Raw genomic sequence first — 17,651 nt, 5'->3', positions numbered from 1 at the left:
CTCAAAATCTTGCAAAAGAAATCTATCTACATATTAGTCCATGGGCCAGAAGGGTTAGGAATAATGCTCATCTTGATTTTTGGCAAGGTATACATCTCTAGAGTTAGAAAATATGTGAGAGCATTGCACCAATGGTAGCTAAATGTGTGTTATCACTCGATTTATAACACCATGCAAAACATAATAGTTGCGGGACTTATGGACATTTGAGGCTAAGTTCATGCAAATCAAGTCTAAAAGCACCAGATGTTGGCCAGAATTAGCCCAGGGGATGCTCTAACAATTGAGCCAGAGCACCCGAGCCGGTGACCCCCGGGGTCACCATGGCGGCCAGATATGACCACTGTCCGAAAAAGATTTTGGCTATAACTTTTGAAAGAGATGAGCTAGAAATACAGACTTGGTGTCTATCTTATGTTTTTTGACCATTAGAAAGGTGTTGGAATGCTTATCTTTACTAATGAAGATGTGTGTGGACCCCTAATCTGCATATTTCCAAGATGCGGCTACCTGAATATGAGTTTTACCATAACTGTTGATGCTTTTAGTAAACTCGGTGTCCATTTTATGGTTTTTGAGTTTTAGAAACACATTGTAATACTCAGATTTATGATTGAATCTATCTAGAGCACTCTACTTTGCATAGTAAATAGGCTACCAATATGGCTGCTATCCCATTTCTTTTTTACATACACTTTTGTAGTTGTAAGAATGAGTTACCATCAAACTGGTGGAAACAAAGAATCTACAGTATTTATCTTACATATTTTATTGAAACAATTAGTGAGTAACACTTAGGTATGTCCATGGGTTGGGGGGGTTAAGTTAGATTTGAGTGTAAAGTGTTTTTTGTTTATATCCTTATATCCACAGCCAGATTAATCAAATATTGTTGTCTTGACCGCATTGTTGGTACAGGCACTCTTGCATCCACAATGAGGTGCCACAGGATCCAGCTTTACAGCATTCACAGCACACACTACATGGCTTTTTGCAGCTGCAGCAGAGAATGATGACTCAGGCTTTACTGGCATCTGAAAGATGGGTCCAGTAAGGTTCCCAAGTCTTGGTCATGGGAGTCCCAGTATTAGCCCCACGTACTGAACTCTGTATATTTTGCTGGACAGAGGTTGCCTGATTCCAGTAGAAGCTGGTCTGCAGCAGTCCCCATTTGACATGCTGAATCAGTGCATCTTGGGTGGGAGGCAAGTTCTCAAGGGACTTGGTACCATTTGAGAAAAGCTGATGTCTGGCTGGAGACACAGCTCTCGCTGGACATGACAACAACCATAATGCTTCCAGTCTTTGGACATCGACATCTGAGTTGATCGGTTCAGGCTCCAAGGTGAAGGCGTCCACGGTCTCAGTGAGATCCGATGTTGCTTCCCAAGCTGCCCATCCACTCCTTTTCCCATAGCCCTGGAAGACTGATGTAGTATCACATCATTTTAGCACATGGAAGAGATGTAATGACCAGGGCCGATTCTAGGGGGGGGCAGGGGTGGGCTATGCCCACCCAAAAATTAATCTTGCCCACCCAAACCCCCCCCCCCTTTTTTTTTTTTTTGTATCTCCCTTTTTGAATTCCAGCGCGACCCGAAGGTTGGAGACCACTGGGTTAGTTAGTTTAGGGCACCTAACAGTAGTTATAGCTTTAATTTGATTTGAGAAATAAGCTCATCCAATGCAAAGAATATTATGGAGTTGATTATTTTAAACTATGGATGAAGGATTGTTATTTATTTGTTAGGGTAACAAAGTCAATCTGCTTTCAAAGTTTTAATTTCAGTTTGAGTTTGAATAAGACTAAAAGTCTTCTAAATATAGGTTTGAAGGCTAAATGGCAAATAGTTTTTAGCTATGGTTAAGTCTCACTGCACTAGTCTTTAATTTGATTTGAGAAATAAAATCATCCAATGAAAAGAAATGTTATGGAGTTGATTATTTTAAACTGGATGAAGTATTTTTATTTATTTTTAGGGTAAGTCAATCTGCTTTCAAAGTAGTTTTCTTTGTCACTTTTCAGTTTGAATTTGAATAAGACTAAACGTCTTGGAAATATAGCAATAGTTTTGTAAATAGTTAGTTTGTACAGTTTGCTAATAGTTTTGACAATAATTCATTCAAGAACACTCAAGTCATAGAATTAACCATTTATTGCATAAATGAATATAATGCATACAATTATGTTTGGCGTTGAAGGCTCCGCTCTTAGAATTAATTTAATATTTAATTTAATATTTAATTAATTCTATTCTCCCTGAACTCGGCTCAGCAGCATGCTACGCCGAGCAGGGAGAGCAAGCAGAATCCCCCATGGGAATAAAATATTCCAGATACATTTAAACCATAGAAAGAGGGAGCCTAAAAGCAAGACATGGAAACATGTTCATTTTTTTGAGCCATGCAGACTCCAGAGCTACAATACATGATAGCATTTGCATTTGATCTAAAAAGGTGGAGGTTGGGGTGGAGGTGGCAAAGCGTTGCCAGCAGCCGCACGATCCAGCAAGGATCCAGCAAAGTGGGGAACAGATCAGTGAGTGAGAGGCTGCCCTATTTAAACGGACCGCCTTGTTGTGAGAATGACTGTGATTGGAGAATTGGTTAAACGGTGAACCAAACAGAGGCTGTCAGCTGGTACAGCTGGGGCGTAGACTATGACATCATGTCTTGAATGAACTAACGCAGGCTTCATTAATGTAAACACTGGCCTGTCACCTGAGTGAAAGTTCCTACTTACAGTTTGGTGACCCAAAACAGAATGGTGACTCCTACTGGAACAATTTGGTTCAGTGTTTATGCCTGTGTTGCTGTCTGTTGTAGTGTAAAACGACTAAAGGGAGAGCAGGTGGTTACATGAAAGTGAGTGAGAAAAGGAGAAGATACTGAATAATGACATCACAACAGTATAATCCTAATGTTAATTTAAAATTAAATATTCTTGGATGAAAGTCCAAAAAACGTCAAATTTTCTTCGGCGCTGCCCTTACAGGCAGCACAGAGAGTCCATTCCTACCTAAAAGTACTTCCAGCGCCACTGAATATAATGCAATTTAATCCCCATCCCCGAACCCACAACCTCTGGCAACCTACCGCCAAAGTTGCCCCCTACCAGCCCACCCTAGAGTGGCAGGCTAGATACGGGCCTGGTAATGACAGTGACCTCTGGGGACCAAGAACATTGCAGATTTTGTGAACATAAATGTACTTTCCATGTGAAGCCGATCCAGTGCTCTGTGAGGCCTAATGTGTAGAAGAAGGGTATTGCAAGTATTACAACATCACTGTCGGACGTATGGATTCTGAGTTTCTATGGCTACTGGCCCAGCATGTGCCAGGTGCTATAAATCATTCTACTGTAGTGTCTGCTTCAGGATGGTTACAAGGCTGAAGTGCAGATATGTCATATTCAGATCTGTTGGAAAGTATAACATCCTTCTTGGTAGAAAGGAGGAGTTCATCCCAAAACCCTGGTCGCCCTCACCTTGGGGTTGTCATGTACAGCAAAAGCTGTGGCTCCAGCCAAGTAGATGATGCTAGACATATGCTTTTTTCAAATGCATCAAGAGAACTTGCCTCCCACCCAAGATGCACTGATTCAGCATGTAAAATGGGGACTGCTGCAGGTCAGCTTCTACTGAAATCAGGCAACCTCTGTCCAGCAAAATATCCAGAGTTCAGTACGTGGGGCTGGTACTGGGACTCCATAACCAAGACTTTGGAACCTTACTGGACCCATCTTCCAGATGCCAGTAAAGCCTGAGCAATCATTCTCTGCTGCGTCTGCAAAAAGCCATGTAGTGTGTGCTGTGAATGTTGTAAAGCTGGAGCCCGTGGCACCTCAATGTGGATGCAAGAGTGCCTGTACCAACAATGAGGGTTGAGACAACAATATTTTAGTAATCTGGCTGTGGATATAAGGATATAAACAAAACCCACTTGTCATCTGAAGTCTTTTATGCAAAATCAGTCACCCTGGTAAATCAAAAGGACTGAGCACTTCTAACTCAATTCAACCTATGGACATAAGTAGGCTACTACTCACTTGTACATATAGGCACCAATATATGTTTTGTTCTGTTGTTTTTGTTTCTGATATTGTAATATTTTGTTCAAATTCTAAACACCTTTGATCAGTATTGATAGCATTTCACATTTATGGAGAGCATTGATGCACAGACTGGCTATTACCTGTATCAATGGGAATGGGTTATACTCTATTTGTCTAATTGTTTCAATAAAATCTGTAAGATACATACTGTAGATTGTTTGTTTCCACCAGTTTGATGGTAACTTATTCTTACAAGTCTACACTCAATCTGGGTGAAAGTGTATGTAACAAAAAAAAATGGTTAGCGGCCATATTGGTAGCCTACTTACTATGCAAAGTAGGGTGCTATAGATAGATTCAATCATAAATCTGAGTATTACAATGTGTTTCTAAAACTCAAAAACCATAAAATGGACACCGAGTTTACTAAAAGCATGAACAGTTATGTAAAACTCATATTCAGGTAGCCATCTTGGAAATATGCAGATTAGGGGTCCACACACATCTTCATTAGTAAAGATAAGCATTCCAACACCTTTCTAATGGTCAAAAAACATAAGATAGACTTTTTTTGATTGAGTTCTTTATTGATAATGAATATACAGTATATACAAATATACATACACAGGCTCACCATTATCAAAAGGATATAAAAACGCAATAAAGCTAATAGCTTATTTCCATTGCGGTCCTTGAGATGTCTGTGATAAAATGTGTACTGTTGTATGTATGCCTGGATGTGTGTAAGTGTATAAGAGTATGAGTGCATCAAGCACTTGTCAGAGTCTGCGGGTAATGCATGGGTGTGCCTGCCACGTAGGGGGGAGGATAATATGGGGAAATAGGGCACATTGAACAATCAATAAATATGAGCCTAAAATAACACCAAGTTACAAATAGACACCAAGTCTGTATTTCTAGCTCATCTCTTTCAAAAGTTATAGCCAAAATCTTTTTCGGACAGTGGTCATATTGGATCTGGCCGCCATGGTGACCCCGGGGGTCACCGGCTCGGGTGCTCTGGCTCAATTGTTAGAGCATGCCCTGGGCTAATTCTGGGCAAAATCTGGTGCTTTTAGACTTGATTTGCATGAACTTAGCCTCAAATGTCCCTAAAAGTCCCGCAACTATTATGTTTTGCATGGTGTTATAAATCAAGTGATAACACACATTTAGCTACCATTGGTGCAATGCTCTCACATATTTTCTAACTCTAGAGATGTATACCTTGCCAAAAATCAATATGAGCATTATTCCCAACCCTTCTGGCCCATGGACTAATATGTAGATAGATTTTTTGCAAGATTTTGAGAGTAAATTAGACACTTTTTTCAAATGTTTTTGAGTTTTACTATACCAAACCTGTTAAAATCATTAAAAGAACCCTCTCAATCAATTCCTAATGCAAAAATCATACAGAAAAGTGATGTCATTTGTCTCTGTATGACGTCTAGTTCAAAAGTTATGACCCTTATCCATTTTCATCAGACATCGCAATATGCCCGCAAAGATGGCCGCCAAACGGACCCATGGGACACTATTTCAATGGGGTAACAACACAATTTGTTTATTAGACACCTTGAGGAGTACAAAAATCTATGTTAGAAAAATATATCTTTCGGGTGCGCGGGGACCCCCCGTTCCTACTAGACTAAATGGATGATGTTGTGGTGGCTACGTCCATATTTTGTCAATGAGCAGGTTGTGAGGAAAATAAGAATCTCTACAGACTCAGTCAGCATCCAGCATGTCACGAGAACAACATTCACACCATGGTGTTAGAAAACTCAGCAACGTGTTCTCAGGTGGAATAACTTAATTTCTACTGACATTATCCGGCACCTAACCTGACGCTGCCAGATGGACGGTTTAGCTCCACATTACGTTTCACTAAACCAGTCGATGTGGGAATGCAGTAACCCGACCCGCTGACGGAGGCGGGCACTTTTTCCAAGCTACTTGGCAGGTGATTGGATGACCCATCTGTCTATCACCGCTGGTGCGTGTTAACTTCAACCAATCAGATCGCCATGCCTCTGACGTCACGTTTGCGACCGGAGGAAGGTGCCTGTGCCTGTAAGAGTGATTGAGTCCTCACCGTCCTCATCGTCGTAAAGTCGCCTTGGAAGCATGACGTTCGATTATAACAAACTAGTTGTGTGGCTTAGCCTTCCCAAATGTTGAGGGTCGTTTTTTAGAATTTAATACATAGAATTGGGAACGTTACATTCAATTTCATTCAGACTGCCTGGCACTTCCGTGGCGGCAGCCATGTTGACGAGTGAAAAGAACTACAAAGACCATGTACCCACTACTTGCCCAGACAAGCCTAAGGCTGCCGTTGATTCGTCGAGCCGGCCATGGTTCGGCCAATCATCTTAACTGCCTGTGCATGACAAGATGGATTACGTCGAGAGAATCTCTTTTGATCTCGCGAGGTTATCCATCTTGCAAGCAAGGTTATCCGGCACCTGCCTTATATGGTCATATTATTTCCATATTTGCCGCTTTGAAAAAGGTCCACGACCGAAACGTCGCAGTAAACTGAGATTGACTAGTAGATGAAGTGCGGGAGCCTCATTACGTCCATGTTGTTTTCTCAGTACGCAGACTGAAAGTGTCAGGCGTCAAACTTTATTTCATTACTCTCACATGATTTCACCTGATGTTCTACAGCGAGAACAGACCGCGGCTGATCCTCTTTCAGTGCAGTCACATCAAAGCATCAGCAGGAAGTTACATTCATTTGTCTTGATGAGGCAATGAGGGTTCAGTGTAATTCCTTTTTCTCTCATCAGATCTTTTCAGGCAGAAACAGGAACATGGTGAGATGTGGTGGAGCAGGTTGTAAAGACCGACACACACACACACACACACACACACACACACTAGGGCTGTGAATCTTCACTGGCCTCACGATTCGATTCGATTCCGATTCAGAGGGCTACGATTCGATTCGATTCGATTACGATTATCGATGCATCTCGATGCATCTTCAATCGATCCATCACTTTTTTTCCCAATACATGATTTATTTTTTATCACTTTCTTTTTTCTCACTGTGTCGCTACTTTTAAAATAAAAGTGCATTTGGAATTGCATTGTATTATGATCCAAATAAACAACTGCATGTACTTCCATTATATTTTATTCGATTATTAATATATATATTTTTTTTTATAATCGATTTTTGACATTTGTGAATCGATGCAGAATCGTGCACGTCCGCATCGCGATGCATCTTATAATCGATTATTTTTGACACACACACACACACACACACACACACACACACACACACACACACACACACACACACACACACACAAATCCCCATCCTGCCTGGAAAGGAAATGGATGCAAAGAGGAGAGCTTTATTGCTGCAAGCTACCCAGAGACGAGATAAGGAGGGAAGCTTGACCAGACTCATCAAGGCCACGCCCCTGAGCGATCAACCTTAAAGGAACAGCTCACCCTAAAATCCAAAATACATATATTCCCTCTCACCTGTAGTGCTATTTATCCATCTATATCGTTTTGTGTTAGTTGCCTGAGTTTGGGAAATATCGGCCGCAGAGTTTCTGCCTTCTCTCCAATACAATGGAACTGGATGGCACTCGGCTTGTGGTGCTCAAAGCGCCAAATAAATACATTTGAAAAAACTCAACAGCAAATGTCTCTTTCCAGAAATCATGACCCCGTTACTCAAGATAATCCACAGAGCTTGTTATGAGCAGTTTCATGGAGGAACTATTTTCTTTTGACCGAACTACACCCGCTCGCTACTAGCTATCCCACATGAGACTGAAAAGAAAATAGTTCCTACATGAAACTGCTCACAACAAAATCAGTGCATTATCTTGAGTAACCGTGTTTTGGGTGTAGGCCTTAGTCATGTTTCAGTTTGTGATAGATTATAAAAGTGCAGATGGGACGCATCTTAGTTAAGATTAGTTGAAGATCTGCTTATTTGAATGTTTGTGCTGCTAAAAACAGTATTCAGAGAAAATCGCAATGAAAGTTGTTGAACAAGCTTGGTTTGCCCTGAACGAGCTTAGTTTGCTAACAAATTATATTTATTGTTCCTAAAACTGTTGTTCTTTGAGTGCGTTCTTCATCATCTAAACGTGTGTAATATGAAAAAAAAAACTTCTTCTTCAAAAAACATTTGATCTTGATTTGTGGATGTCAGGGTTGCCGACTTGTTTGACTTCTTTAGACTGTGTCACATGACACGTATCTAGAAGCGTATAGGTATTTTTGGTTCAGAAACTATATTCTCTGTGGATTGCAGAAACATACAAGACATGTTAGTGTGCTGTGCAGTACCTCCCTTCTCTCTATCGCCACTCCGCTTCCCTCCTCGGTTCCTCCGTTCGTTGTCTCGTTGTGATGCTGCTCGGTGACTGTGAGGTCGTAGCGCCGACAGCGTTGTTTTTCTCAGGCATTGTGTCAGACGATCTGACGAGCGAGCGGGTAGAAAATCATCCGGCGCGTTTCCGTCCTCGCCGCGCGACAGTTTTGTCACCGTGATGAAAGGCTTCAGAGACAAACAAGCCGCTGACAGTATAGTCGTACGCATGGGGAGAGAGGAGCTGCGAGAGGAGGTGCCGAAGAGCACAGAAGGCAGAATTCCTCTGTTTTTAATTGGTTTTATTGATGCCTCCAAGGCTTCTGATTGAGTTAATCATCATCAAAAGCTGTTGTGAAAATTGAGCCAAAGGGCTGTGCCTGACAGCACGAATCCTGGCATATACTGGTCTAAATGGGGGGGCTCTCTTTTGTACATGTATGATTTCTGACCAGCTATCAGTGATCCTCACTATTTCTTCGATGAGAGCCGCACTGGCAGGTCAAAGTCAATAGGAGAGCCACTTTTACTGCAAAACACCAAAAGCCACCCCAACCAAGCACATCTGCCTACCATTTTTTTGGTTTATTGTTTTCCCCACACACACACACACACACACACACACACACACACACACACACACACACACACACACACACACACACACACACACACACACACATATATATATACCAGTTTCCCCTAGAAAATCTTTCAGGCCTGGAGGGATTTCGAAACGTACCCCGACTGCAACGGTGGGGGCCGTCGCTGACGACGCTGAAGTTTTAGCTAACCTGTTCGCGTCTATGTTCGCAATGGCATCCCAAGTATCATCATACTATTATGGGATGCGATGTGAACAGTTGTATTATGGGATGTGCGTTTCCCAGGCAACGACACACGTTGACACGTTTAGGAACAGCACTGCACGCTGGCACAATACTCCTAAAAGCAAAATGCTTATTGTTTTGAATGATTTGGCACCTTCTATTACTGTCAACACCAGTATTGTTGTATTGTAATAATATGCCATAAAGGTTTATTGAAATTTTGGGGAGAGCAGGGATTTTTTTTGCAATTTCTTAGAGCCGCCAACTAAAGCTTCGAGAGACGCGCAATGAGGAACTAGGAGCTATAGGCTGCAGGACTGGTTGTATGATTGGTAACACCTTGGTAAACCATCTTATGTATGCCGAGGATTTGGCAATTCCCCCCCCCCCTGCTGGCAGTTTCAACAGCTGCTGAAATGATGTTCTGTTTATGGTGTCAAATTTGATGTGAAATACAATGCTAAAAATAGTGCTGTGATGATATGTAGAACAAAGGGGGGGACAGGGCAGGGACCTCGACTTTTCCTGTTGTCTTTTGTTTTTATCTGTCAGGCATGTTCTGTCTCTAATAAAACAAAAATATCTGGGACACTTCATTCCAGATCAAATGTCTGATGATGATGAGGATGACATGTGAGGTTTCCATACCAAATTTCAAGCTGAGAGAGAGGTCGTCATATCTGTATTACCTGATCAGCCCGTGACGTCAGTCAAGCCCCAGCGTGACATCAGTTGTCCTCACTTCTTGACATCAGGCATGACGTCAGTCCTCCCTAGTATATCCCACATGGAAAGAATCTATATGTACCCTATATGTTTTAATATAGGGCCACATATAGTTTTCCCATATATGGTGCATACATAAAATTGGCCGATTTCCTATATTATATGTACATATATGTACCTATATGTATGTATAGGTACATATATGTACCTATATGTACATATAATATAGGAAATCGGCCAATTTTATGTATGCACCATATATGGGAAACCTATATGTACATATATGTACCTATATGTAGGATCTTAAATTAAAAATTTAGCAGCGCACACAGGATTCGAACCCCGTTACTATACATTTTCTTATACTAACCAGAGAGCCGGGCACATTATATACTCTCTCGCACACAACGTAGACTACACAATTGTCAGCGATCGGGAGGACAAGTTATTTTATGTGATGCATACGAGTCATATTATGTAACAGACTAAAATTATGTTGTGTGTGTGTGTGCATCTATAGTCTGTAGGCTGTACGGCTTCAGAGGTTAACTTCATTTAACACCAGAGACTCAGGAGGTAGGCCTACACAGAGCCTCGTATACAGTCTGTTACAATAACATAGTGTGCCCAGAGCACCTCGTTCCGCACTTGGTGCAGACCGGTGCAGACTTGCTTTGGTCTAGTCAGTCACAGCTAGTAAGTACTTGCGCATGCGCGTTGCTGCAGGAACTGAATTCATTATTTTATAGTATTGCGCTAAACTATTAACCATAGTTGTGTCCTGGAAGCTTTTTGCTGGCACCACATAGCCTATAGTCCCATATTTATGATATTTCATGTGACATAAAATGCGTTGAAATGTAGTTTTCGTGTAGACCAGATTTCAACTCTCAGTTACACAATAAAAGACAATAAAATGCCAATTCACACACTATCAATATTGTCTCTATTCCAAACTACAACAAATGTTTTAACAATATGGTGAACCAAATTGTGTTTTTTTACACGTTTACGTTGTAACCGCATTTTAGCCGGTTGAAAAGAGGGTGAAATTAGGTCTTAGACGTTCAAACCCAATATCACCCAGATTTAAACTAAAAATCAACGTTGAAAAAACGTTTTGTGCTCGCTGGGTATATATGGATTATGACACAGTGTATACAAACAGATTTGTAAATTACCTATATAGGAGGCATATACCTTGTATTGTGTACATATATGGCCTATATGTGGATATAAAGAAGTGAGACCTATATGACCTGTATTATGAAGATATAGGGCCTTTATGTGTATATAAAGAAGCTATATAGGAGACATATATGCCCTGTATGTGCACATATAGTACCTATATGTGGATATAAAGAAGCTATAGGAGACCTATATGCCCGGTATATGCACTTATATGCACCTGAATCTGGCCTATATGCAACCTATATGCGGCATAAATGTGGCCTATATGCGCATATATGCACCTAAATCTGGCCTATATGCAACCTATATGCGGCATATATATGGCCTATATGCTCATATATGCTGCATATAGGTTGCATATAGGTTGCATATAGTTGCATATATGTTCATATAGATTCTTTCCATGTGGGATATAGCGAGGGTTCTATGTCACCCCCCACTCTGGAAGATCACAGCAGCAGCCGGCATCGCGGCTGTTCATTCCCCCTGAAACCATCCTCTGAAGCCATCATTTCACCCCACCCACCTCCCCAGTCCACCAACGAGTCTTGACTCCTGGAGAATCCCGGGGGAAGATTCTCTCTAGCCCCTAGTTCCTCATAGCGTGGCTCGCGAGACGATGGCGGCTCTCGAAGCTTTAGTTGGCGGCTCTAAGAAATTGCATTTTTTTTTTTATATATATATTCCCCCCCCCCCCCCCTGCTCTCCCCAAAATTTCAATAAACCTTTATGGCATATTATTACAATACAACAATACTGGTGTTGACAGTAATAGACGGTACCAAATCATTCAAAACAATAAGCATTTTGCTTTTAGGAGTATTGTGCCAGCGTGCAGCGCTGTTCCAAAACGTGTCAACGTGTGTCGTTGCCTGGGAAACGCACATCCCATAATACAACTGTTCGCATCGCATCCCATAATAGTATGATGATACTTGGGATGCCATTGCGAACATAGATGTGAACAGGTTAGCTAAAACTTCAGCGTCGCCACTCGCCAGCGACGGCCCCCACCGTTGCGGTTGGGGTACGTTTTGAGTGTGTGTGTGTGTGTGTGTGTGTGTGTGTGTGTGTGTGTGTGTGTGTGTGTAAAACAAAACAAAAAAATGGTAGGCAGATGTGCTTGGTTGGGGTGGCTCTTGGTGTTTTGCGGTAAAAGTGGTTTAACAAGTCCCTTGTTTAACAAGTCCCTTGTTAAACCTTACCGACCGGTCTCTCATGATTGAAATGAGAGACATTGATTGGACAGAATGACTGCGTGCATATTTATGATAGAGCAGTGTTGGGGGTAACTCATTACAAAAGTAACATATTACATGTAATATATTACTTTTAGCAGTAACTCAGTAATATAACTTATTACCAATAGGATTTCAGTAATCAGTAACCAGTTACTTTGTCAAGTAACACAAGTTACAAATATTATTTATTTTAATCAAAGCAAATATTTAAATAAAGATAGAATAATTTCCTAATCAAATTGTGTGTCTTTATGCAAATAACCACTATTGATGACAATACCAAAGGAAAAGGATAACATTTAGAATTTTGGACGGTCTACACACTGACTTCAAGACGGTTTGAAATTATTTTTCGGGATGGTTCCGGGGCGCCGATGTCATTCTGCTACTGAAGTTATTTTGGAGAAAGTAATGCAAAAGTAGTGTAATAAGTAACGAGTTGCTCTACACACACAGTAATATTGTAAAGTAACTTATTACTTTCAAATGAAAGTAACTAGTAATATGTAGTATATTACATTTTGAAAGTAACTTGCCCACCACTGTGGATGAGTGATGTCACCTGAACAGGGCGTTGCTGCAGGGGGAGAGAGAGGTGAATGGCAGGAACAATGGATTAATGAATGAGATTGTTAATCAGACATTGATTAGGGGAAGTAGTCTTGCATCATTGAAAATAGTCTCAGACATTATTTGTATTACTTTCCCAGTAACTAGTAATGTAAGGGATTACAATCCCCCCCCCCCCAAAAAAAAAGTAATTATATTACAGTTACTAATCCAATTAACTGCAGCATGATGCTCCCGCTACATCCTGTTGGTGAAACTCCTCACTGTCAGGTGAAAACAAGTGACTGGCACATGTATTGGAGGAAGCATGTGCTAATCTACAACTCTCCCCAGATCGGCAGAGGGGGTGGAGCAACGACCAGGGCAGCAGGGCTCATTGGCCTATTACAATTGGGGAGAAAATGGGGGCTGTAAATAATACATTTTTAAATCACAATATACAATATTTTACAAATTAAACTTGTCTCTTTGCATGTAAAGAGACATCTTTGCATGTGAAACTAAGCTTTCACTAGTCAGACTAATATCCTGAAAAGTGAACTGAAAACTGAAAGAATTTGAAATTTTCACATCTGAAGTCAAACGTGGGGGGAAAAAATCATGTGCTTCCTATATTCCCATGTGGGATTTGACACGTGTTCTGTGAGGCTGTTCTCTGCTGAGCAGCATCTGAGGAGGATCAGATGAAACTTTAATATGAATCTTCACACCTCAGCTGTGAGTTTCCACACAACCTCAAGCCTGTTCTTGAATTCAGAAAGAAGAAATATGATTCCACCAAACATGCTGTGGGAGAGAAGATGAGAAAATAACAAAGTGCAGCAGGCAGCATCAGAACCGCTCCTGCAGCAGCGTCTCCTCCTCCTGCTTGATCCATCAGTGCAGTGATGATCAGGATCTGGAGCTGTTGGGAGCGCTTTGCGTAGCTCCCCGCTGAAAGATGGAAGAAGGTGAAATTGCAAAGCTTTCCGAGACGTTTTGTTTTACGAAGAGAGAGCGGTTGACAGCGGTTTAAATGACAGAAGCTTCAGAGAGATCTACTCACCTGCTGATGTCTGCTCCTGCAGCAGCAGCAGGGCGGCTCGTATTCAGATGAATATTGATATTGATATTTCATTTTCATTTCATTCATATGCATATGATGGATGCAGGCAGGGTTTTTCCCTGGCTCAGAATGAGCGTTTGGAGGGTGATTACGCTCGCATGCATGAGCGGACTGATCATGCTTTCTGTCATACGTAGCCTCCGTTTGACTTTTGGGGTTAGTGTCAGGGTTCCTTGGGCCTTTGGGGGAGTGGCTAAAACCTCTTTGGGAGGTGCCAAAATGTCCTCGATGCAGGAAAAACCCTGCGCAGTATATTCACCTTTTATAGTCTTTCCTTGTCATTCGGTGAAGTTGAGCCAGAATACTGTTTCATAAACTTACTCCAAATGGCATAATCCAAGTGTTCTGAAGCCAAATGTTTGTTGGCAATCGCTGTGCATGCCAACTACCCACGGCTGCTTCTTCAGTTTTTATTTATTTATTTTTATCCCCTATTAGTGCTAATTTTTTAATTTATTTATCCTGGTTGCTGCTCCACCCTCTGCCGATCTGGGGAGAGCCGACAACTGGCTCCATGCTTCCTCCGAGACATAGCACGTGGGAGGATCACGCTATTCCAACGAGTTCCCCTCCCTCCGAACAGGTGCCCGCTGCTCCTTCTGTTTATTGCAGATTGCCAGTTAGTAGACTCCGTTTGTTTAAGAGACAGTGGAAAAGATTTATGAACTAGGTATAGAGACACTGCGGAGCGCGTCGTCATTCAGAAGCCACGCCCAAAACGGGGGAAAACACAAACTCCCGTCCAATTCTGGCGTTCTCCTATGTCGCGTGCATGGTCGGGTCTTGCACAAAAAGATCGTATATAGCCTACAGAAGATGAACACTCCAACTTCATTGACAGCAACATCCACATTTTTCTTCTCGCCAATTCTCAATGGCTTCCTTGTTTTGCTCAGGAGTACAGAAAAACTTTGACTGCCGATTTTTTACATTTGTTGTCTGCGCAGCCCCACCACACAACAGCATTTAGCTATGTTTAATTCAAGGAAAATGACGCTGGTGTGTGGAAATGAACAGAGCTTTTCCCCCAGGATGGGCGTGGCCTATTTCATGCAGTCTCTCTATAGGCTTGGTCACTTTTCGAGCAGGGAGATTGACATTTATTTTGAAAATGTTGCAGATCATGAAAACATGACTTACAGAGAACCCTGTGTGTGTGTGTGTGTGTGTGTGTGTGTGTGTGTGTGTGTGTGTGTGTGTGTGTGTGTGTGTGTGTCTGTCTGTCTGTCTGTCTGTCTGCAGGTTGACCGGACTGAAGTGATCCGGAGCTGTATCAGCCCGACCTTCTCCAAGGTGTTCACGCTGGACTTTTATTTTGAAGAGGTGCAGCGGATCCGCTTCGAGCTGTACGACATCAGCAGCAGCCACAACGGCCTGAGGGAGGCAGACTTCCTGGGCTCTGTGGAGTGCACACTGGGACAGGTAGGTGGGGGCGGGGCCTGAGGGAGGCAGACTTCCTGGGCTCTGTGGAGTGCACGCTGGGACAGGTAGGTGGGGGCGGGGCCTGAGGGAGGCAGACTTCCTGGGCTCTGTGGAGTGCACGCTGGGACAGGTAGGTGGGGGGGGTGGGGGTTCAACTCCCATGGAAACCCTATGGGCACAGGCGACGTCAGGATTCATATAGTTTCGGTGGGCCGACAGAAGATCAGGTGGAAGAAAGACGATAATTAAAGACTGTGCCTCTGGTTAAAGCAGGACTATGAGTCGTGCCAAACAAACGTTCATATCTCAAAAACTACATCACATCCCTTACTGTATATTTTGACATTCTGCGTGAGAGCAGAAGTCGCTCAAGAGATATATGCAAGTCATGTTAAAGTTGTGTGAACTGTCGCAGTTTTTAAAATGTAAACAGGGTCAGCCGGCTAAAGTCAGATGCTCAGGCTCCATAGGCTCCCATTGGCGTTCCCACACAGTCACGCCGTTTGTTTAGAAATGCTGATCGGCAGATCTCTTTGAATGATTTGTGTTCTTCTTTCATGTAGCGTTGAGAATCAATCATCACAGTATAGCATAGAAACCAGACTGTACAGTTAGCATAGAAACCAGACTGTACAGTCTGGTTTCTATGCTAACTGTACAGTCTGGTTTCTATAGCATAGAAACCAGACTGACAGACGTACTAGTAAATCCATACAAAATACTGAACTGAACTGCCGGCTCCCCTAAACCTGAATCTGGAGCGGCGGCAACTGGACGTTTGTATTTTAAGCCATTTATCCATGTTTGCTAGCTAGTTGGTTTGTGCGCAGTTACTGTAGTTGTGGCGCGCACATACCATTAGCAATGAGGCTTATGAAATTACTTGGACTATTTTTTTTTATCATCAGTCAGTCACTCACTCACTCACTCACTCACTCACTCACTCACTCACTCACTCAAGCAATCAAGCAATCAAATCAATCAATGAATCAAATCAACTTAATTCACAGCACAGTTGATCCAAAGCGCTTTACAGCACACAGAGGAAAAAACTAAAGGAAGAAATGAGAAGAAAAAGAGAAGAAGAAAAGTCACAGTCAAGAGAATAATGACAATATAAAAAATAATAACAATAATAACAACGGTAGAATTAGAGGCACATGGTCCACACAGAGTCAGAAGTGACAACATAGAGCCTACAGAGGCTTCGGGGGGAAATACCTGAGCTGCTTAGGGACAGTTACAAGCTATTGAGAAGAAGTGCATTTTAAGATGTCTCTTGAATATCTCAATAGTGGGAGAGAGAAACAGCTGGTGGCAGGAGGAGAACTCCATCATTTCGGCATTAAATTCTAATCCCCAATTTTCCCAAGTATTCCCTGCAAAGCTGCCCATGTCCCGGGTTTATAAACATATAAGATTGCAGGAAGTGGGGAATTTAATTATTTATATGCAAGTCCCCCCGGCCCCCGTATAGGCGCTCATGGCTGCAGCACAGTGCTGTCTGCTGTCAGAGCTGTGCTGCGTCTGTAATCTGAAGCCTCCAGCTGCAGCAGCTCTTCACAGGGGAACAAAAAAAACACATATCCGCAACTTCACTGTTTCCCCCCTTATCTCACCTGACTGGAAAGTTCCCACAATCACACTAAAGCTGCGTTCACACCGACCTATTAAAGTTTTTCGCTGGCATCGAGTTTACATACAAAGTCAATGCAAACGAGCGATTGAGCGTATATTCGCCCGGGAGAAAAATCGCTGGGCGTCCGCTGTTCAACGCTGATTGGCTGCCGTGTGAGAGTGAGTCAAGGATCACACTGGCTTGGAACAAACCGCTGGTTTATTGTGTGGCAACAAACCGCATTGACAGGCTGACAGCTGACATGAAGTGAAGTCTGTCCTACCGGTATGTAGCTCGCGTTAGGAGCACGCTGATAGGCTTTAGCTTGTAAACAATGACGGTGGCTCGTAGTGGACAAATATCATGACATTGCGTAACGTTATAGCCCCCGGATGTCCGTCAATTCGTGTGCCTGTTGATGAGCGATTTAAACAGAGCGACAGAGCGATTCCAAAGGGTTGAATCAAGCGACAGAGAGAAAAATAAATATCTTGGTGTGAACACAGCTTTACAGTACGTGAGCTCTATCACCCCCGTGCCTTC

At 42.4% G+C, this 17,651-nt stretch overlaps 1 protein-coding gene across 1 annotated transcript in view; it reads left to right on the top strand.

The window, feature by feature from the left end:
• LOC310798843 (copine-4-like) overlaps window positions 1-17,651 on the top strand; it is a gene marked incomplete at both ends in the record, with an annotated part of 110,534 nt that overhangs the window by 8,898 nt on the left and 83,985 nt on the right. The window contains one exon of the mRNA XM_083661403.1: window positions 15,311-15,490. Within this exon, the coding sequence (XP_083517529.1) occupies window positions 15,311-15,490 (180 nt within the window). The remainder of the gene's footprint in view (window positions 1-15,310; window positions 15,491-17,651) is intronic.

This window comes from Poromitra crassiceps, assembly GCF_964638095.1.
Source record: "Poromitra crassiceps genome assembly, chromosome: 26".
NCBI classification, from domain to species: domain Eukaryota; kingdom Metazoa; phylum Chordata; class Actinopteri; order Beryciformes; family Melamphaidae; genus Poromitra; species Poromitra crassiceps.
The sequence above is the reverse complement of the archived record's forward strand: the minus strand, read 5'-3'. Positions and strand labels throughout refer to the sequence as shown.